General features: G+C 37.9%; 1 protein-coding gene across 51 annotated transcripts in view; it reads left to right on the top strand.

The window, feature by feature from the left end:
* Positions 1 to 23,154, top strand: part of Cnot2 (CCR4-NOT transcription complex, subunit 2) — a 91,515-nt gene that overhangs the window by 23,567 nt on the left and 44,794 nt on the right. For 16 of the 51 annotated variants that reach the window (NM_001399554.1, XM_087556369.1, XM_087556375.1 and 13 more), the window contains exon 2: positions 6,665 to 6,807. In NM_001399554.1, coding sequence (NP_001386483.1) covers positions 6,760 to 6,807 — 48 coding nt within the window. In that variant the 5' untranslated portion in view covers positions 6,665 to 6,759. Of the gene's footprint in view, positions 1 to 6,664; positions 6,808 to 18,733; positions 18,962 to 23,154 lie in introns of all 51 variants that reach the window. The other 35 variants (NM_001399555.1, XM_087556354.1, XM_087556362.1 and 32 more) reach the window with 7 other exon arrangements.

Genomic DNA, 23,154 nt, shown 5'->3' with positions numbered 1-23,154 from the left:
AAATCTGAAATTATTAAGATAAAATATCTTCTATGTGGCAGTTTTACTAGACTTGCTATGCTGCAACTAAAGTCCAGCTTCTCTTTGTCTGTTTTTATGTACTACTTAGTCATCAACTCGGATTTTGAAAATATTTATCTGTGTAATCAAACTATAAATTAGTTGTGACAACAAGAGAACTTGACTTTTTGAGAAAGAGTTCTTGATAAATACCTCATGTTAACTGTATATGGTTAGTTTCAACTGTCAACTTGACAAAATGTAGCATCACCTGGGAGATGGGCTTCTGAGCTCATTTGTGAAGCACCATGTGAGTGGTGGGAATCAAACTGGAGTCCTCTTGAGAGAGCAGCCAAAGCTCTTGACCACCGGGCTTCCTCTCTAGCTTCCTCTGAGGCACATCAAGTTTTAATTATGTTAATTGAGGTGAACCCACACACAGGTGGCACCTTCTCCTGGGCAGAAATATCTGCTGTTGATTGTGGATGTAATGTGACCAGCTCTCTCAAGCCTCAGCCATGGTGACTTCCCTGCAAAGATGAACTATAAACCTAGGATTGTGAGCCAAATGACCCTTTCTCCTTTAAGTTGCTTTTTGTCAGGTTCTTAACACAGCAACAAGGTGATGTCTATTTTTTGATGTTAAGGTGTGTTTCTTGAATGCAGCAGAGAGATGAGGCATGTTTATATCCGTTTGGTTTGTCTGTGTTTTACTGGAGAATTAAGAGCATCAATTCTGAGAGCTATCAGTGAGCAGTGATTTGGTGGTGATGTTGTATCATGAAGTGTGAGTTTCCCCTCTTTTTTGTCTGAGGTTATTTTTTCTTGGGTGTGGTTGAGGTCTTTCAGTTGTAAATTTCCTTCTCCCACCTTTTGTAAGGCCAGATATGTAGATAATTCCTTAAATTTGGTTTTATCATGGAATGTCTTCTTTTCTTTTTTAAATTGGATATTTATTTACATTTGCAATGTTCCCTTTTCTGGTTTCCTGTCCATAACCCCCCCCCATCCCATCTCCCTCCCCTTCTTCTATGAGGGTGTTCCCCCACCCAACCACCCACCCTATCTCGACTCCCAGCCCTGAATGTCTTATTTTCTTCGTCTACTTTAATTGCAAGTTTTGCTGGGTACAGTATTCTGGGCTGGCACGTGTGGTCTTTTAGAGTCTGTAGCACATCTGTCCAGGCCCTTCTGGGTTTTAGAGTCTCCCATTGAGATGTCAGGTGTTAGTTAATTCTATTAGGTCTGCCTTTTTATATTTTACTTGGTCTTTTTTCTTGCAGTTTTTACTATTCTTTCTTAGTTTAGTTTTTTTTTTTTTAATTTTAGGAATTTCTTTCTGGTCCCGTCTATTTTGTGTTCCATATGCTTTTTATACTTTGATATGTAGCTCCTTTGGGTTAGGGAGGGTTTTCTTCTATGATTTTTCTGAAAATATTTTCTCTGCTTTTGATATGGTTTCTTCTTTCTATATTCCTGCAGTTTTTTGATTTGGTTTTTTTTTTGTGGGATCCCATATATTTTGTGCCTGGCTTTCTATTCTTTTTTTTTTTTTTTTCAGTTCTTAAAAACTGTTTTAGTCATTTCCTTCCACTGTTTGTGCTTTCACAGATTTTTCTTAAGGGATTTATTCTTTTCCTCTGTCAGGGCTTCTGTTATAGTCATGAAGGCAGTTTTAAGGTCTTGTGCTGAGGGCTAAGTTGGAATACTCAGGGCCCGCTGCGGTACAGTTGTGGGCCGGGCTGTAGTGGGAGCCTGCTGTCCTGGCTGTTATCAGTTGCGCTTTTATCCTGGCATCTGGGTTTGGGAGGGTAGAATAATAGGTGCTAATATCTGGACTTTTTTAGTTGGGTGCTTTGTTCTTTGGTGTGACACCCCCCCCCCCCAAGTTCTTAGAAGGGTGTGTAGATTATCTTCAGATATTTTTGGGGTTCCAGGTAAAATGTGTTTCTACATGTTGGGAGCTGACACTTAGGGATGGGAATCAACTTAGAGGTGAAGAGGAAGGTTGAAGGGGTCACAGGAGGGAGGAAAGCAGGTGTTCCATCACGATCTCCTTAGTCCCTTGGGAATGAGGGCAGAGAATGAGGAGAGGCCTCAACAGAAGGTCTGCTACAGAGCTGGACTGGGGATGGAGTTTGGATATGGAGAATAGAGAGGAAGATTTGCAGTTCACTGACTGCTTAGAGCCTCCGGCTCCCAGGAACTAACTGCCTTTTGGAGTTTGGGGCTGGGTTAAACATGAGTAGGGAGTTGGAGGAGATCCGTGTGATCCACTGGAGATGGGATTGCTGGGATCTAGGACTCTAGCAGGAAGGTGTGGAGGTGTTTTCTGTAGAGCTAAGGATGAGACTGGAGGAGTCTGCCTGTCTCCCTGGTTCAGGGTGACCTGTGGGTTCTCAGGCGCTTCAGTCTGAATTCATTCCCATAGAGTGATGCATTAAAGATTTGTCCATGTTGCCTACGTTAGTTTTGTTTTATTGTTGAATAACATTTTATCATTGAAATAATCATGTTACTCATTTACTAAGAATGATACCCTTATTAATATGAGCATTTGTGTACTGGTTTTGATGCGGACATAAATTTCAATCTGATAAATAACTAGGAGATAGAATTATGTAGTTATATAGCAAGCCAATGTTTAGGGTTTTTTTTTGTTGCTAAAACTCTCTTCTGAAATAGCTACTTTAGTTTTTAAAAGGTCTTAGTTGAATTTTAGAGCTCTTTGATGGTGATTCTTTTCTTTCTGTTCTTAAAATGCTGTCAGTGGGGGCCAGTCTTCCAGTTGTCTGTCTGTCTTACTCTGTCCTCACCCGTGCACTGAAGCCTTGGAGCCAGTGACGTTTCTTTCTGCTGTCAGTATTTGTCATTGTACCAGACAGACCTTGCATTGACATGCTCATTTGAAAATCTAGAATATATTTAGTGATACCTGCTTTCACATCCTTGCCTAGCAATTCCACCGTTTGTCTAATTGCTATATTTATTTTCACTTGTTATATTTCAACTTATTACGAGTTATACTATATATTTGCTGTTGGGTTCTTTTATGCTAGTCTGTTGGGTTCCTTCATGTACTGTTGAACTGCTTGAGAATTGCAAGTATGTTACTTACAATCAGGCTAATATCTCTTTTGAGTTAGGTCCCTCCACAGTGTTTTTCTAAAGCTTACCTGATCTAATAGTTGAAACTTTCATTAAGTTCTGAACAGGAAACCTTATGAACTTTGAGATTGTTTCTCCTGTTAATGTTTTCTTCTCTAGACTGAGGCTTTTTCATATGTAGATACAAGTCATCACCCTGCTTAAAATCCATTAAATTTCTATTAAAGGCATTCTCTGTTCAGGTCCTTGGGTTCTTTATTGCTGAAGCCTTGATCTTTATTTACCTTGCAGATTCTAGTTGCCTGTTTCCTCTGTCTAACTTGGAACCCTGAACTCTGATTGATTGGCTTCCACTCTGCCCTTCCTACTGTGACCTGGGAGCACTGATAGAACTCACTTCATTGGTTCTGCTCTCTTTATATCCTGAAATGATTACATGTCAAAATGGCTGTCTCATATAGTTTGTCTGGTTTAATGTAGATGAATAAAGCTAGTCTTTTTGTTTTGTTTTCTTTCATTGAAGGTAACTCTGCTTATTAGAAAAATTTCCCTGTAATTTGACAAACACATACTTTTATGACTTTGGACTATTTGTAGGACTTTGTGGGAAAACAGTATACACCTGCTTTAGGAGCAATGACATTCTTGCTCCTGGTTGTCACTTTTCACAGACTGTCTTAGGTACATATGTGTAATGTGTATGGCAGATCATTTCACTCCCTGGATGTCAGTCATCACCACAGTGCATTATTCAGTACAGCATAGGGCGAAGTTAGTGCTGACAAATGGTCCTTTTTCATACTTGCTAAGAGTATTATTAAAGTAGTACTTAGCACATACATCTTTATTCCTAACTGTCCTTTTTTGTATAATTAAGATGCTGTTAAAGTTGTGTAACACAAGTATTAAGTTACCTTGCTTAATTTAAGATTTTAAATGTATCTTTTGATAAAATTTGCATAATATGAAAGTGTATTACTGGGGCTGGGGATTTAGCTCAGTGGTAGAGCGCTTACCTAGGAAGCGCAAGGCCCTGGGTTCGGTCCCCAGCTCTGAAAAAAAGAACCAAAAAAAAAAAAGTGTATTACTATATGGGATTTTACTCAAACAAAATATTTTTAAGGAGAAAAGCATTCTTATTCTATAACTAGTAACTCAACTTTTAGATTATTGTTCACTGAATTCAGTTAGTATTAAAGTAATGTAGATCCTATCTTAAAACTTTTTTGATACTATTAAGCACTAACACTACAAACGAGATTATTGGTTAGGAGCTATATAATGAAAAAAAATTTTTACAGCCAAGCCAAATATGTGTTACACTATTGTTATGGAAAAACCAGTTCACGTCATAATTTTGTTTTTAAAATACCCTAATTCCTGATTCAAAAATATAGATCTATGGTGGAGTGGTTGCCCAACGTTTGCAAGGCTCTGTTCACTGTGAAGCATAGCATAAATTAAATAATGAACGCAAAGCAGTTTAAATGATGACTACATTTATAGTACTAAATATACTAGTGGTTCAGTAAATCCTTATTTTTGAGAAACAAACTTTATTCCAAATGCACATAATTTTTTTTTAATGTGCAGTTACAGTTTTGCTCTAGAGTCAGGCATCTTGAAGTATTTCAGCTCAACATGTACCATGATGGTCAAACTGAGTAAAATCATCCTTTCACAACTTGGTAATTTTATTATATGGATTCCTTGTAAAACTTTGTCAATGATGTTATTGACTAAGCCTGCTTAGTCAGTCAACAGGTTCTCCAGGGCAGAAGCAAGGATTAAAAAGAAAAGAGACAGTTAAACAACACTGTAGTATGACCCCAGCCAGTTCTGAGGCTGAGGTGGGTTTATTTTTTCCCAATCTGCTTGAAGCCTACTTCTTTGTTCTAGTCTAAAATCAGATTCCTGCCTGAGCTAACTTCCCTGTCCTGGCCCAATGTCAGATTCCTGCCAACTGGCCCCCAAAAGCTCTCTACATGTTAGTTTTTCATTTAAAATTTATTCTTTTAGTGGATTGTGTCAATGTATATATATTTGTAAACCTTTGTATTGTCCTCTTCAGTAACACTGGCTTGAGATTTTTATTGTTTTTAAATTGCAGGCCTTATTGGTTACCAGTACTTAACTGCTTTTGCAGAGGACTTGGGTTTTGGTTCCTAAACCCCATCACATGGCTCTTATCACCCATAACTTCAGCCCTAGAGGACCTGATATCCTGTTCCCATGATCACATACCTATTCACATACATACATGCTTATATATAATTTAAATACATAAAAATTTGAGGAGTTTGTGTATGTGGTTAATGTATGTGTGTGGTGTTAGTGTGTGGGTATAGACGGTGTCTCTAGGAGCCACATGAGGTTTCCTCAACTAGAGTTGCTGTCACTGAACCTGAAGGTCATTGACTGAGCTGTGCTGGTTGGCAGGTCAGTGAGCTTCAAGGATCTGCTTGTCCACTCCTCTTCCCCCTAAGGCTCCTACATGGATTCTAGGGATGGAAACGAGTCCTGAGCTTTGGAGGCAGGCTCCTTACCTACTGAGCCATCTCTACAGTCCTTATCTAACCCATGGATTAGAAATTTGATGCTTTTAGTGTCTCTTCCTAATATACATTTTATTTTTAAAAAAATTTGAATGCAAAATTATAATGGATAACAACATTATTTAGTAGCTTTGTAAGAGTAAATGTTTTATACTGTTATGGCTATTCGTACTGAAATGTATCTCATACATTCTTATAGAACTACCTTGAAATCTTTGAACTTCTTGAATTTTACTTTATAGTTTTGAAACAGCATAATTTTTCTCTCAGTTTTGTTTTTTTTTAACCTGACATGTACAGTGTATATTTATTTTGTGCATATTTACCCAGGTTAAGAAATGAGCATCATTAATCCCCCCCCATGCCAAAAAGTGAATCCTATTGTAATGTGTATGAAATTGGGGTGTGAAAAGCGGGTGCTTGTTCTCTGTTGCAGTTATGCTAATGGAGCCCTGAATCGGGTTTTAATCTAATAATTGTTTAAAATGCCATGCACTTCCTTCCATCTTACCGCATGGAGATGAGCTTCCTGACCGACAGGAATGATACATGAACACACGATGCATTCTTACCATCCAGGATAGGCAGTGGGTGGGGACAAAGGGTTAAATGACTGAGTCTGAATTAATTGGTTATTTGGAGAATAACCAGAGAATATTTAAGAGACACAAAAAAGTTTGGGATAAGGTGGGGTTTTTGTTGTTGTTTTCCTTTTTACCTTTGTTTTTCTGCGTTTCTTCTTGTTGTGTAATGTCTGGTATTGTGACGGCAGTGGAAGCAGCTGTGAACGGACTGACTGTTTCATATCAGATAATCTCTACCTCAAAGCCTAGTGCTAGTTGCCTGCTACAATACCTGGAGGGAGGATGGGACAAAGTCTAAGACAGTGCATTTTGGGTTTGTTCTCTATGTATTTTGTGTGCTAAGTTGAATATTTTTGTTACTGTTATGTATATTTACATGTTAGTAATTTTGATGGCTTTTGGATAATTCCACTCTAGAGGGAGAACTGGTGGGCGGTCCTTCCTGTGACACGACCCTTGAGTGACAGTTCTATTTGATTGCCTCCAGTACTGTGAGGAAAGGACACGACTCTATGGTGAGGACTGATGGACATACATTATCTGAGAAAAGAAACTACCAGGTAAGATGTTTTTCCTTCCCTTTTTTCCATGTGTCATAGTACATTGAACTGTTTTAACATAGAGTTGGAACTAACAGATTACAATGAATACAATCTCCTGAAAATTTGTGGTATAAATTTAAATATTACATAATGGAATCAACAGCTTGAATAATTGTGAATGTTTTACAAAATACTAAAAATATATTGGTATATTTTTAGTAGCAGAACAATTTTCTGACATATATGCCAAAATTTACAATTATCTGAGATACATGATTTTTGGCTGGATTCAAAGGCAGTAGTTCATAAAGTATTTTATGCATATTCCTGAAAGAATGGAGTGTAAGTTTGGGGTTATATTTTGTATAATAGAGTGTTAGAGAAATGTATAGCATTGGATAGGCTATAGTAGAAATTATAAGTGAAATCTAGAAATCTATGATGACTCAGACCTGTTTCATTTGTCACTAATATGCTGTCCTTACAACATCAGATTGTTTCGTTTTGTTTCTTACTTAACACTATCCATTCTTAATATAATTATGTAGGGATGCTCAAAAGATACTGGAAGCGTAACAGTTCTTCCTGAGCTTTCAAAAGAAGGTGAACTTTAAAAGGTAGTGTTATTGAAGTGATTTTTTTTTTCTTTTTCTTTTTTTTCGGAGCTGGGGACCGAACCCAGGGCCTTGCGCTTCCTAGGCAAGCGCTCTACCACTGAGCTAAATCCCCAACCCCTATTGAAGTGATTTTTAAAGAAAGAATGAATAGTTAGTGTATGAAGTTAAGTTTTAAATGAAAACTTACTTCATTTCATTCAATAGTGAATCAAGTATGAAATTGTGAAGTAATATTAAATTCCAAATAAGTTCATATAGGAGTGAGATGTTAGGCTTCCTGTGCAGACATGGTTCCAGCCTGTTGCTCCTTTTCACCTCAGGAGTTTGTCCTTTGAGACTAGGACAGCTAATGTGACACACAAGCTTTGGACAGCTACTCACACACTCAGCATTTGGTGGAGTGCAATTAATCCTTTCTTCCCACACATGGAGGCATGAATAGTGGAGAGAACTGAAAGTGAGTTTTATGCTGTGTGTCAGCAAAGAGTCTTTGGTTATAAGACTTGGATTCTGTCTTGGAGCACCATCCCCAATAGAAGATGCTTCTGTATCTAACCTTCCTAGAGCTTTTACCCAACTTGATGTATGAAGTTTCTGGCCAGCTTTTATTATTTTGATTAGCCAGAGTAAGCTGGGATTATGCTGAATCAATTCTCCCTGTAACTCCTCTCTGATTTGTCCTCATAAACTGGACTAGCCTCTGCTGATTATTATTTGTGCTTGCTCTGTAGTTCTTCCTACCTGAGAACCACTTCCAGCAGCTTGTACTTGTTAGGTTTGATTGGTTACACTTTTTGGACCTTTGCATCTTTGTTAGGTTTTGCTAAATCACTACAAGAGTACTGTGATGGGCTGTGTGGCATTTCAGTGTTCACAAACATCCATCCGCAGGGTGAGCATAGACCTTCCTTTGATTTATACATTGTAGCATAGCTAATTGTGTCATGGAACAATATGTACACTTCTAGAATTTATACTTATGAAAGGAGTAAAGCAGTTATATTTTGCCAATAAAGATTGACTTACTTCAGTTTATACTACTGTAAAAGTGCTAAATTCTAGTTTTAGTATGCAAATAATACAAGTTTTTGAGCTTGCATGAAGATGCATTCTTGATTAGACCTGCTGACTGAATATATTTTTTTACTATTTGCCTTTTACTGTTACATAGTGGTGTCCAATGTATATTGAAAAGTCTTTGAAAACAGGTCTGGATTGTAAAATTATTTTGTTTTTAAGCCTCCTCTGAAAAGAATATGTGCATAGAAGACTGGTTTTATATCTAGCATTAAGATTAATTTATTGAGAGTATATGGAGAAGTCACAATGTTGAATCACCAAAGTAAAATTGTATGTTTTGGTAACTCTTAGGAGCATATATATTCTAAGGTGAAACTAATTTGGAGTTTAAAAATTTTCACTTTATAAGCATTTCCTTCTTTTCATTATTAAAGTAGACTTTCTTTGTGTCTATATAACTTCATTTATTTGAGAGCTTTTTGGTTTTGGAATTTGTTTCTTTTTTTTTTTTAAAGATTTATTCATTTATTATATATAAGTACACTGTAGCTGTCTTCAGATACACCAGAAGAGGGCATCGGATCTCTTTACAGATGGTTGTGAGCCACCATGTGGTTGCTGGGAATTGAACTCAGGACCTCTGGAAGAGCAGTCGGGTGCTCTTAACCACTGAGCCATCTCTCCAGCCCTGTTTGTTTCTTTAAGCATCCTGATAATTGCCTAATACTTGAGAGTAACAAAAAATATTTCTCCAATTCTCATTTCCATACAGACCTTATAGACTCAGTTACACAGGAGTTGAACTACTGGTTTTTGTAGTTGTATTAACTTGTATGTTTTGTTTGTCAATAAGCCCAGTTAGGCATTTGAATATAGTAGATGAAGTTTGTTTGCATAAATAACTTAGTTTAGAAAAGCAGTCCTTTTTGAAAGGGTCATCAAGCTTTTTATAAGAAAGTGGGCATTGTCAGTTTTAATTTTTTTCTGTTTATTCTTCCTATAATTTATACTAATTTTGCCATAGCTATGAACGTTCAGAAATTTCAATCATCTTAATTACCACTTTGATTCTTTAATGGCTTTCTCTGATTCTCAAGCCCTAAACATGGCACCTACTTGACTTTGCTTGGATGTGTTCCTCCAAATGATTTTATGTGCACCTATGCCCTCAATAGCTCTTCTCTAACTGCCTCTGCTGGGCTTGACTATTAGTAATTTAAAGCCGACTGAAGGCTCTGTGTGCCTTTACCCCAAGCTTTTAACAGTTTGGATCTCTGAAGGAATAGTATCCTTTCTTCATGACTCGATAATAATTTGATTTCCATTTTTCCAGAAGCTTCCCTGTAATGGACTCAGGGCTTTTGTTCCAATTGCTCTCAAGTCCTATATACTCGTAGATTGGTGTTGGCCTTAGTTCTGAACAACCATCTATTTTCTCTCAATTTCCTGTACACTTAGACTGTTCGTTCCATAGACAGGAACTACAGATGGCTGCTTAAACTCATTTAAGTTAAATAATATTACATTTTTAGTTTGCCAACCATGCAAGGCACATTTTAAATGCTTAGTGTATACTTCTGCTGGTGGCTACTGTACTGATCAGTGCACATTAGACTGCCTCCATCATTATAGAACTGCAAGAGAGCACGTCTGTGTGCATTTAATCAGCTTGTTGAAAACTACAGCTGCAACTGTTTATTTTGGCACCACCAGTCCTTAACGTGCTACCTGCTATACAGGTAAATGTTCAGTGAATATTGTTTGAATAAAACAATTACAATAAACAATACAATAAATAAAACAAATTACAAAAACAATTACAAAAACAAAACAATAAAATAAAATTACTGAAAAAGTGAGAGGAAGAAACAGGGCAATGTGCTAGCTATCTACTAGTGCATTTCCAAGATTTTTTACACTGAATGCAACCTTCCTTACATTTATCTTTTAGCAATAAAAATTAATTTTTTCCTCATAAAATGTTGAAGAAAAGCACTAAGTCCAATATGAATATTCACCGTTCTAACTTTTTTCTTAGTGCTTTACTTTGTAGTCTTTCCTGATGAGTACAAGTGCAAATGGGTTTGCTGTTTTTTGTTCTGTTTTTATTTTTTCTTAACAAATACGTATCTTCGCTTGTTATTTTTATGGAGATATTGCCATATCTCATTTCTTGTTTTATTTTTCAGAAGTGGTTATTAATTTGAGTTTGGCATTTCACTCCTTTTTATATATATATTTTTTACTATGTATGTAGGTTTTGATATTTACAGGCACGTGCTTCTTTGTGGCAGTATTTTGACAAGTTATCCCTTATATTCCACTGTTTCGAGTAGGAAAAAAATGAGCTTTTAACTGACTTAACCTTCAGACACTTTCCCAAGGTAAACACTTCACACTTGACAGTGTACTATAAAGTACAAATTAATCTAATTAATAAACACATAAGTGGTTAGGAAGAAGTGTTTGTACTTGGTAAGTTTTAAGCATTACTATATACAGACTAACATTTTATACTGCAGTGAAATGTAAGTATAAACCATGGAAGCACCCTGTTTCATTTTTCTAAGTCAGTGTGAAAAGTCTGTCTGCAGGCCACATGCATCTTTGGTTAGTTGGTGTCTCAGAGTTTTAGTTGTACTAGGCAGCTTGGGACTTCCTTTGGGTACTTCTAATGTGTTTAGAAACACAAACATTTGTGCATCTTTGAATATGTAAGGTATTGATAAAACAGTGACTATCAGAGACCACTTAGTATAAAAATCTGTAGGGATTCTTTTTTAATGAGTACTTAACAGTAGGTCTGATGCCTAGAGTAGTACAGAGGTAGGCTTTAGTCCTTGTTGCTGTTTGCATAGGATGAAGGTAAGTAAGAGTAAGAGTAAGCAGGTGAAAAAGTGAGTCACACACACAAGGCTGAAGTAGTCAACTACCTCAGTATTCTCCTCTTGGCTCTCGAAAACCTTGTTGACAGTAGGCCCTAAGCATTGTCCCGGTCAGAGATACAAAACAGTGGAGTGGAATAAACTCAAAACGAAGACGTTTCCTGGTTGGTTCCTTTGCATCTGTGGAGCTGCTAATGGGGTGGTGCAGAGTAATAGTAATACTGATGGCGGCGTGAGGCTGTTGGCGGTTCCTGCTGCAGTCACTGCTCAGTGTCAGATGTCACTTGGAATTTATAACCGAGATTGGAAAGTAAACCTTGGTATGTTTTTGGCCACCTGTCCCCCTTTCCCATGTTTTCCTGACTAACTAACAACATCAGGTTAAATGAATTCCCAAGTTCCTCAGGGTTGACTTACTGCTACAATATGCTAGCCTTCCTTTGTGGTCCCTGCAAACATTTTTCCTTCTGAAATCATAAAATGACATCAAGGTTATTGTTATTACATTTGTTTAATCCTGCATGCGTGCACACACATAACATAGTGCCTGTGTGGTGGCGGTCGGGACAGCATGCCAGAGATGATTGTTTCATTTTAACATGCTCCTGGTTATTGAACATAACCAGGCTCTGTGGCAGGTGTTTTACCCATTGAGCCATCTCAACTGCCCACGACATTTGTTTTCTAGAAAACTTGTTTACTTGTAATAAAACTCATGGTTGTTGCCCACCCTTAGTATCTTGGTATGTGTGTGTATATATATGTGTGTTTAATAGTTCCCCAGGACCAAAATATTCTGTTAGGTATGTCTGTTAAGTCTAATGTCTTACTGTGATAGTGTAAATGCTATCAGATACTATTTTGTTTCCAAAGATTAAAAGTATCAGGTGGCAAACTTTGTATTCATTTTGTGACTGTGACTTCCTTTTGGGAATTTAGACCCTAGGCTTTGCTAAATAGCCACACCAAATCCCATTTAAGTGTTTCTAATAAAATTGGTGAGATGGCATCTTTGGAAGCCCCAGATGAAATTAGATGAAAACAAACAAAATTCCCCATGTATTTTTTTTTTTTGGTAGTTAAATGTTGACATAGAAGTAGCTCAGTGTTGATTGGTCATAGATCAGAGGCACACAGAGTGTTTAGCGGATGGCCACTGGTTAGTGTGAGTAGATACTTTGACATCAGAATAGATCCCCCCCCCCATCTGTTACATAACTAAGAGATCCAGGGAAGGTTAAAGTAAATGGTGCAGCCTCGCTCTGTTACCCAATGTGAGAAAACTTTAAGTGCTCCATACCTTCAAAGACTAGAATCATAAGAATGCAATAGATGGACAACAGGTTGAGAAGAGAGGGTCTCAAAAATGGGAGGAAGAATAGAGCCAGCAGTGCCCAGAGGACAAGCTGTGTATTTTTCCAACATTGGATGAAAATAATAAAAGAGAGACTAGCTAGGGAAGCTAGGGAAGTTATCTGAAAAATCAGTACTGCAAATTTCTTGAATAGTCAGTTCCCAAGAGGTCCGTTAGGCATGTGTTTGAAAGTGTACCACCAGTTTTGAGCTCATACACATGATTAGTATTTGTTGGACATTGAATGTCACAATCTATTGAGCTAGTATTGAAGACATGTTTCCCTAGATTGAGAATAAACATACTTTTACAGTTTTCTAAAGATTTTACATTCTCCCTTTCATATTTAACTTTGTCTGAAATTGACTTTCTGAGTTAGGATTCCAGCATCTTCTTCACTCAGTCAGTTCTCCTGTAACTAACCACTACCCGCCTTCTGTCTGTCAGAATCGTATGTTATGTTGTTTTTGGCTACTCTGTTAAGCTTGTGCATGCCTGTAAATGATGTTGTTTTCATGTTGTCATATTTATGTTTGGTATTTATGCCATTAACCTTGGCCTCAGTTTTAACTTTGACAATTCACTCTGTGACACATTTTGAATATTTTTAAAGACTCCTCCAACTAAAAAAACCCCAAGTTTATGAGTAGAATTATACTGACTCTGGGTTGGAGAGGGTGATCCTTTTACAGTTTCTTCCTATCTGGAAATTCTATATTTTTCTCAAATTCTTACTTTTTACACATACCTTTAAATTCACTCATATTTACAATTAAATACTTTGATTTGTGGTTGTAAATGGTACATCAAAAGAGTATATTGTATAGATGCTACTGTAAATCAAAATAGCTAATTTTTTAAATTGGGTTTTATATCCATTGTTGCAAAACTTTTATTCCTAAAATTCATCAGTAGTTTTGTGTTTTCATATAAGAGTCATTTGGAAATGATAATTTCATTTTGTGACTAGCATTTCTAAATTGACTAGTACTTTTGATAAATCAATGAAAAGTTTTTGAGAAGTAATCTTTTGTTTGTTACTTACCTTAGGGAAAGCTTTAGGTGGTCACCATTTTTAGGATGTTGATGTAGTGTCTTATATAGACATAGATTGATGTGGCAAAGAATTGTTGCAAGGCTCTTCCATTGGTTTCCCCTGCTTCCCACCCACCTGAACAAGGTCTTGACCATGTTGTCTTGGTTGTCTGTATGGCCCGGCTGGCCCAGCTATGCTCCAAGCTTTCCTTGTTGCTCTCCTGAGTGCTCCGGTGACCCCTTTGTGGCTAGAACACATAGTATGATGCCAGTTATTTGTCTACGTGTTCGCAATGTTGGGATTCTCTCTTTCCTGTTTCCCTGCCATGTTCAGCAGTCCATTAATTCTGGAAATGTTCATGCTTATTAATTTTTACTGTTCTGCTCCTGTATTCCCATCTAAGAATGCTACTGGATATGAGCTAAAACACTGAGTAGGTGGGGTATGATCAGGTAGAGGTCACTTCCTGGAGTATTGTTAGAACTCAGTGTCTGCTGTACAGTGTCTGACACACACACACACACACACACACACACACACACACACACACACACACGTCTGTTTTCTGGCTTGGACTAAAAGCTTGCTTTTAAGGAAACACCTTAAAACACCTTTGTTACAGACTTTCATTATTTATTGCTTGAGGCGGAGTAATTTTGGTTTACTGCTTTTCGATATCCATAATTTAATACTTTGACTTCTTTCATTTTCCTTCATTTTCTACCTTTCCTGTCTATTCTTTTTCCTTTCCTGTTTTTTTCTCCCCCATTTCTTTCTCTTCACCCATCTCCTGTTTTGTTTGGGGTATCCTTTTCTTACTAAAAAGAGTTCTCTTTTAAATGTATTTCTGGTAGTGATGAATTATGTTAGGATTAATCCTGTGTGTGAAAATTTTACCCTCATTTAAAAAATATCTTTGCTCAGTAAGAAATTGAAAATTGGTAGTTTCTTTTTAGCATCTTAAAAATAGGATACCAGCCAGGCGCAGACCGGTAATCAGTGCTTGGGACTGAATTAGGCAGATGGAGAATGTTAGGTGTACCTGTGCTGTAAGACCCCGTCATCTGCTGCCCAAACAGCATTTAAGAATGACACTCCACTATCTCCTGACTTACTTCTAGTGAGAAAAAAAGTTGTTGGTGTATATCTTTTCTCTTTGGATACTACTAAGGATTAAGAACATTTCTTGTTTTATTATGATAAATTTTTAATGTATGGTTTTGGTTCTGACATAATTTTTTTCATGACTCCAGTGCCTGGAATTTCTTGTGTTTGCCGTTTTTATCTTTTTTTTTCCTCGTTTGTTTGTTTCTTTGAGTTTTGTTCTGCTTGTTTGTTCACTTTGGTCCTCTCTGGAATGTTTCTTATGCTTTGTTCTACGGCATTCTACTCACATGCAGAGTCGCCCTGCAAACCTCCCTCCACTCCCTGTTTACTGCTCTTCCCCTTGCATGTGTCCTTCAGTGGGACTTTGAGCACTGCGTCTCCCTGCTCTGATGTAGCATGCCGGTGCTCTGCCTTCTTTTGCACATGGCATTTGATTATGACATTGTCCACTAATTCTTTGTCATTGGAAATCATAGACTATTTCTGTTGAGTTTTGGAAGTTTTCCTACATGTTCTCCATCTGACTGACTTCACTGCTCCTTCACATAGCGTGCGCCCCCCCCCCCCCCGCCATAGTTTTGTTCTGTTGTCATATATTTCTTAGTATTTGTGTTGAATTCTTGAGGTTAACTGGAGGATAGAGTTATATTACTTAGGAACATTTGATCCTTGTGAGACCCTTCTCTTGTCTCTTGTGTCTGTTTCTACCTCTGCCCTTTTTAAAAATCATTAAAGAGAAACAATAGATTTTAAGTCGGGGCTAGTTTTCTTCAATTATTAAGCCAGTATTTTTCTGTCCCTTGAATAAGTGTGTCTCTGCTCTGGCTTCTGGGAACCAACCTAAGCGGTGTGTGTTCCAGTGGTAGCCTTTAGGGTTGGTTTCTTTTTCTTTCAGATGGTTCTCTCTCCTGCGTTTATGGCTTCTTTCCATGCTTGCTGATCTTTACTGCACAGAAGACTTTTGGGAACCTTCACCAGTTCTCCCGAGCTGTTTCTCTGCAACTCATCCTGTCTAGCTTTTTAGCTTGCTTACTTTAGATGCCTTGGACTAATGACAGAGCTCTAATTCTCTGATTTGGCTCCCTCCTTCTTATTACAGCCTGAAAACTCATTGAGTTAGTTAGGAAGGTCAGTTGTTGCCCCTGTCTGAAAACATAGTATATTTTCTCTTAATTTTTTTTTAAGTGAGGATCAGGCTGTGACCTAACAATCTTCTTGCCTCTGTATTTTATCCATTTTTAAACCGTTTGGTAGAAGAGGTTCCTGTTAGTCCATCCTGGTTGGACTGGAACTCTTAATATTTCATTCTTTGACATGATAAATTAGTTGAGAAGCTAGATGAATCATTCTGAATAGTAAGAATAAGACTTTGTGTTAATGCTTTTGACTCAGATGCTTTCTGTGTAAAAGACACTGTATGATATACAATTCAAAATTGACACACCAGATATGAGCACTTAAAAAATACCATTTGGAAAGAAACATACTACAGATTGATAAATAAAATCCAAGTTGTCATGTCCTGTCTATTTAGTCTAAAGCCAAAAACCAGACAGTTTTCTTTGAGTTATCCTACTCCATGTTCTTGGTATGTAATAGGCTCACAAACAGTTGTCATTTGTTCTCCTGGATGAAGTTACAGTGTTTCTTAATTTTTTTAATTAATTTATTCTTGTATATATTACATTGTGACCAGTTTTTTCTCCTTCCTGAAGTTAAAATTTTTAATGAAAATTAGATTTTTGTTCAAGGGAAAAATGTAAAGGCCATTCGAAGAGAAGAAATGCTGAAGTCTGGAATTTGGCATATGGAGTTTTAACTCCTGTCAGGATGACAGCACTGTGACAAGGCTTTAAAAATGTGATAGGTAGAATAGGAAGTGAGACATTATTACCATCTCTGCTGCTGTCCTGTGGGCTGATTGTAGTCATCTGTGAGTGAGATCTTCTAAGATAATTGGCTTACTTTACAAAAGCACTTACATTAACAACTGTAGCAGGGGTAGTGAGCAGCAGGGCTGCAGCATGCCTGGGTGGACACCATCCTTAGTGGGAAGTCCTCTAAACACCATTGGTTGTCACCATGATGATGTTATCCTGTATGCCTTAAGTGTTTTGAAGTTCTAATTTAAAGGTAAAAGCTGAAAACCTATGTGAGATTAAGTGCCTCTTTTCCTTTTGTCTCAAATAAAATTACAGTTTACTCTTTAATTACACCTCGAGGTTTGTTTGCTTTTAGTACAAACCAGCATCACATACAAATAAACCTCTTACTTACCAGTATTATAATTTCCCTGGTTCATTAGTATGCAAACACTATTTTTATGCTGAAGTAGTAGTTTACAGGTGAGAAAGCTGGTTGATGGACCAACTTAATCAAGGTCAGGCTCACCCCACCTGGATTAAGTGTTGGCATCATGTGCATTAGCATATTGGAAACAAGAAGGGCACAACACTGTTGTGATGATAAAGCATTCAAATGCATATTTCAGTTTGATTATAGAAAACATTCAAGCCAAAATCAGGAGACATTCTCCAGTGTATGTGACATGACATTGGTGTTAGGAAAGACATAAGGACTAGGTAAAGTCTCCGATTTAAAACAAAACCAAATTAACAGCAACAAAACCAAGTAGAAAACTCACTGTCAGTAGACAAGCTAGTGAGTGAGCAATGGAAATAGGTGAAGCTGGGTCTGTGGGGAGCTAATAAGTGCCAGGTCTTTCCACTGGGACATCCATGTGAACAGCCAGAGGAGGGGGCCAGGAGCACAGGGAAAAGAGGGGAGAGTAGTAGCAGAGGAAATTGCAGTAAAAAGGGTAGGCTGCAGGCAAGGAGCCAGGACTGGTGCAGGTGGCCACTTTAAATTCTCTACTGCCTTTTATTTGCAGTGTTCCGCTGTAGAGAAAGTTCTGAAGTGTGGTATGCATCGTCTAGAACTTGACATAGCAGGCGCTGAATAAACATTTATTAGATTCATTTCTGTGACCAAATATTTAGATGAATTTTGAACTATCTTCCCTCATTGAAGGAATACTCAGCGTTTTTAACTGCATTACACCCAATTCAGGATTCTCATGCAGATAAAATTTTAGAATAACATGCTCTTCAGTGATAGCCATATTATTATCATTTTGAAGTAACACATGTATAGTAGAATGCCTTCATCTCTAAATCATTAGCTTCTATAAAACAAATGTATACATGTGAGTGACAGTGAGTTCTCACTGGGCGGTGTAGCTGAGTGACAGAGCACTGCCTGGCAGTGCACAGCCCTGGGCTCAGTCTCTAGCATTCTTTACCCAAAGTGAGAAAATGATATTTTATTTAAAAACCTCATCTTCTGTTATCAGAGTGTTTTAAAATGCTGGTATCAAATTTACAGTGACCCTCCTATGTCACCCGCTATAAGTGTGCACCACCTCACCCACATTAAAGTACTTTAACATTTTATTTTTTGATTAAAGTGACTCTCTGGTGGACAGGTCCTTATTTGTTTTTTATCCGTGTAGAAACACTTAAGAAATTAATTTCTTCTCAGGGAATATAATTAAACCAAAAGGCCTCTCATTTTTAAGATTTTACTGGTTCTGTCTGTAATCCAACTTTCATTCTGTTGACTGATGGTGTTAACATGATCAGAGCATAGAGTTACTGTACTCAGAGAACAAGAGTATGTCAGGAGTGGCTAGGTAGCATATTTGAACATGCTTTACTAGCATGATTTGCTGAAGGCCAGGTAAGCCCTATCCTTGCATATTTGGGAAAGTGTTCAGAGCTTTGCCCTTTTTGGTTGTTTTAATTAGTATTTTGAAGCAGTCTGAAAGATGATTCTGGGGTTGGGTAATTGAAGAGATAAACAGGGAGTCATAATGTTGAAACTGGACATTCAGATCTTTATAGCATGATTTCCTTATTTTTCAAAGAGCAGAAGAATCCCATCGTTTATCATGTTCTGGTTGGACTCCTTTCTTATCGTTTGCTGGAGTTTGAACTTCAGAGCTATGGTGTCAACCCTGCTGTAATATCTCAGGGGAGCTCCTAGTGTGGGGCTGGTGCCATGGCTCACCCTCCAACCTTTCCTTCTTCACTTCAGCCTCCAGCTCTGAGCTTTCCCATCCCCAGAGTAGCAAATGTTGAAAGAAGTTGCACAGGTAAGTATATGGCGGGGAAAGCTGGGGTTAACAGTGCTATATTCATTGGTATTTTGAGGGTGGGTGGGGCCGTCTTGCCAGTGAGTCATTTTGTTTAGAATTTTTGTGTGTGTGTGTTCTTCGTAAAGCTATTGTGTAAATGGTTAGATAAAATTCTAGTGTTCAGAAAAGAAGCTAAGTAAACAGGAAAGACAAATTCATAGACCACCAGTTTGCCCTACAAGTCTGGTGAGGTGGCATGTCTCTTTAACGTTTCTTAATGCTTCTCCCACCTTTAAGTGTATGCTGTCTTTCCCGGGGTGTTGAGCAGGTAGCTGTGGTTTGACTCCCCACAAGAGAAATTTCAAACATGCTTTCCTTTGCAATTGTGACAGGAAGCCTGAGCCATTCTGCCATTCTGGGTTTGAAATGGTAACAAAAGTAAGTAGGATGCAGTTAAGGCACGGTATCTACACACAGTCAGCAAGTGCTTTTGAAGACTATTTGTTCCCTGTAGTTCATATCTTGTGATGTGCAGATCCTTGAGCACACAAGACATTTGAAATTAAAACCAGGAAAACAAATTCTTCATAAGACCTAGGATAGATAGTTGAAGTATTTTCTTGGTGTTACGATCTTTAAAAGACAAAATTTTCAGTGGGTTATCTCTTTTACGTTCTGAAGCTTTCCTTTTTCTGAGAGCCATGTAGAAACACCTCAGCAAAGGATCAGACTAGTTTCCCATTCCTTTTGAGACATGTCTTTAAGTACTTGAAACAGCTTCTTTTTGGTGCTTAGATGATTTGTTTTCTAATTCTAAACTTAGACGCTTTTCTGCTGTTAACTTGTCTTTTCATTTGTATTTTATAGTTTTATACTCTGTATTTAAGGAAGAAATACTGAGTAAGTTTGGGCTATCCTAGGAGATTTCAAATCAGCGTTTTACAGTGCTAGTTAGAGTCGATTTTTTTTTTTTAAAGTGGGTAGATAGATGGACCACACATTTTCTCCCATAGATTCACAGTATTACGTGATGTAGAACTTTGGTTATATAATTATTTTTTTCTAAACTGTTTTAATGATTTGGATTTGGATTTGTATAAGGCTTATTGATAAGTACAAATTTAAGAAAATGTTAACACACACACACACACACACACACACACACACACAATGAGTTTATTCAGTTTGAATCGTGAGCAGAGTTTAGGAGGAGGCGTTTTGGTGGATGCTCTCCGGAGCACATGCGCTTCTATGGCGTATCTGTTTGGAAATGCCATCCAGAAAGACCACTCCAGGCACCAGATGCCAAGTTTTAGATTCAGAAGATTGTCTCTTTTCACCTTTGCTTTTAGACCTTGAACAAACTTACATCTGTATAATTTATTCAAAAACTTAGAGACTATTTCTGAAACCCTTAGAAAGGACTATTAAGACCTGCATTTTCCAAAATTTTAAAGCACGGTGTTTGCCAAGGCCCTGGATTTCCGACAAGCACCTTTCCAGTCAGTCTCCTGCAGTTCTTCCCTTGCCGCCTTCAGCGTTTATTTCCCCATGGTTACTTATCTATCGGACAGTTTGCATTTACAGAACAGTTACTGAAGCAGTTTTGATTTGTTTTGATTTCTAGACTATTAATTTGACTCAAATTAGAACTAATTTTTGGTTGAAATTTGGGTGGGGCTTCTCAGATATAATAGAACTATTTGTAATAATCGAGACTCAAGATAGCTGATAGAAAACCTCAGTATGTTGCTAAGTCAAAAATCTCTTAGATTACAATATTGCAACAGTACAATATTTGGCTTAGTTTTAATGACCTGGAATTAGGCACCCATGCAGTAAAATTTAATCTGACAAGGATCCTCATCATAGTTTTCAATGCTAATTATTACTTGTTAGTAAAGTTGGATAAATTTGTTGTTTGTATACCTTTTCCCTACTTAGTAGATAGGGGAGAACCTGTGAGTTTGTGGAGTGTATTCAACTGACAAACGGAGGTTAAATTCTATATTAGCAGTCAAAGTAACTTGCCAACGTACCCCATAAACAGTAAGAAAGGGGCAGGTTTGCCATTCTTTCCACACCCTGAGCACTCCCAGTGCAAATTCCATAGTAGGAGGGACACCGGGAAGCATGCTCATGCAGATTTGGGCTCAGGTGCCTGGCGTGCTGTTTTGTTCTAAGAGTTTTTGTTCTTTTCTGGGTTTTTGTCTGTTTTTGAGACAAGGCCTTTGTTAGTTAGGCATGCCAAAACCTCCAGGGGTGGGGCTGCAGAAGCATCGACACACCAAACTCTAGTTACTGCCTCTGGTTACTGTGATGGGACAACTGATTTTATGATAAGAAAAGGAAGCCGTGGTAGATTGACTCTAGATGTGTCTTACCCATTTATCATCAGTGTTTGGATGATTAACTTCATAATGAAGTTTAGTGTTTTGGGTGCAGTCATCTTAATTTCCTGAAGGATTAAATTCAGTTCACTCTAGAAAGTAATAAGTTAGTTTATGAATGTAGGAAATGGATATATGTTAATTTTTGCATTCATTTCTACTTGAAGTTCTCCTTGGATAATTTTTTCCTTCAAATCCTCTCCCCATCCCCTCTTCCCATCCGCAACCTCCATCCTCCCCTCCAGTCCCACAGTGCTGAGAATCAGACCCAGGGCCTTGCTAAATATCAACCCTACAACTGAGTGACAGCCTCAGCCCAGGGTTTGTTTGGTTGTTTGTTTTGTTTTGTTGTGTTTGTTTTTGTCAAATTCAGGTTGTTTTTCTCTGCCACCCGAAGTCTATGTGCAGTGCAGTTACTTTCAATTACTGCAGTACTCTCTGTTCAGTTATTTTTATGCTAAAACTAATGTGAATTTTTAAAAAATGGATACGATTGGTGTTGTGTAGACTGTTGTCTGTGGTATGTAACAGCCCATTTTGTACAGTAGTCTTTCTGCAGAAATCTGTGATTGTAGCCACCTTACTTTGTTGCTCATCACAAAATAAGGGCCTTCCATTTTGTTGATGATTATGTTGACCCTTAACACCCTTCATATTTTATGAAGGAAACAGTCTATAAAGGATAGGTTGTATTTATGTTTGATTGTGGGTCTGCTATGGTTCCTAAAGGAGAAATGCTTAATAGATTAGGATCAAAGCCTGTGTGTGTGTGCTTACCGAATGCATAGCCTGGAGCAACCTACTTACCTTCCAGTCCCGAGTCTTTCTAGATACAAAATAGGGAATACTAATTGTTTGCTAGATTTGCACCATTGTAATGATGGTACGAATGAGCTTTGCTGGATTGAGATAGGTCTTCACTGGGTAGCCCAGCTGTCCAGGAACTTGCCATATAAACTGGACTGCTCAAATTTAGAGATCCAACTGCCTCTGCCTCTAAAATACTAGAGTTTGATGTGAGCCCCACCTGACTTTGCCTGAATCAGAACTGATAAAAGAGTCATTTTATCAATTAGGGTTATGATAAAGTGCTTTCTTTTCACTGATTAAGAAGAGCAGACCCTGTTAATTTAGCATTAAAATTTCACAGAAGAGTGAACTGTGAGCAAGAACACTTTAGTGATAGCCACGTGTACAAAGGCTCTGGGGTACAAAGGAATTTGAGCAACTGAAGGTTTGCCCATAGTTTAATAGTGGGAGGGAAGGCTTTTTTGAAGAGAGGTCAGAGACATTGCTTACAGAGGGCTTTTATGCTTATTTGTTAAAAGAATTTCGATCAGATCCACGAACATAAATTTTCACTTAAATTGCTTGAATGGAGGAAAGTAGATTTAAGGAAAATGAAGAACAAATAGAAAAATACCCGTTTGGATGTTACTGGTGTGCCTTGTGCCAGTAAACTACAGCAGAGAAAGAAAGCTGTTGGCGGTGTAAGTATTTTGGAGTTTGAGTGGCTTGGACCAGTTGCTGAGATCACACAGGCAACTGTAAAGTGGGCAGGAGAAGTTTGTGTGGTTTCTTTGCCTGTACTCTGCCCTGTTGACCAGCACTGAAGGGCTTGCTTTTCTCACCCAGCATTCTCCTCCAGGACTTGTTGTGCTCGCCATATAGAAAGGGTTTTGTTTGGCTTGGAATTTGTTTTTTTGGAGTGAGGTTGCGGGGTAGGGTGTTGTTTTTGAGTCAGGCTTCATGTAGCCAAAGCTGGCCTAGTCGAATTCCTAGTTGAACTTCCTGCTTCTATCTCCCAAGTTGCTGCAACAC

The sequence above is a fragment of the Rattus norvegicus genome, chromosome 7 (assembly GCF_021556685.1).
Source record: "Rattus norvegicus strain SHRSP/BbbUtx chromosome 7, alternate assembly SHRSP_T2T, whole genome shotgun sequence".
Classification (NCBI taxonomy): Eukaryota; Metazoa; Chordata; class Mammalia; order Rodentia; family Muridae; genus Rattus; species Rattus norvegicus.
The sequence above is the reverse complement of the archived record's forward strand: the minus strand, read 5'-3'. Positions and strand labels throughout refer to the sequence as shown.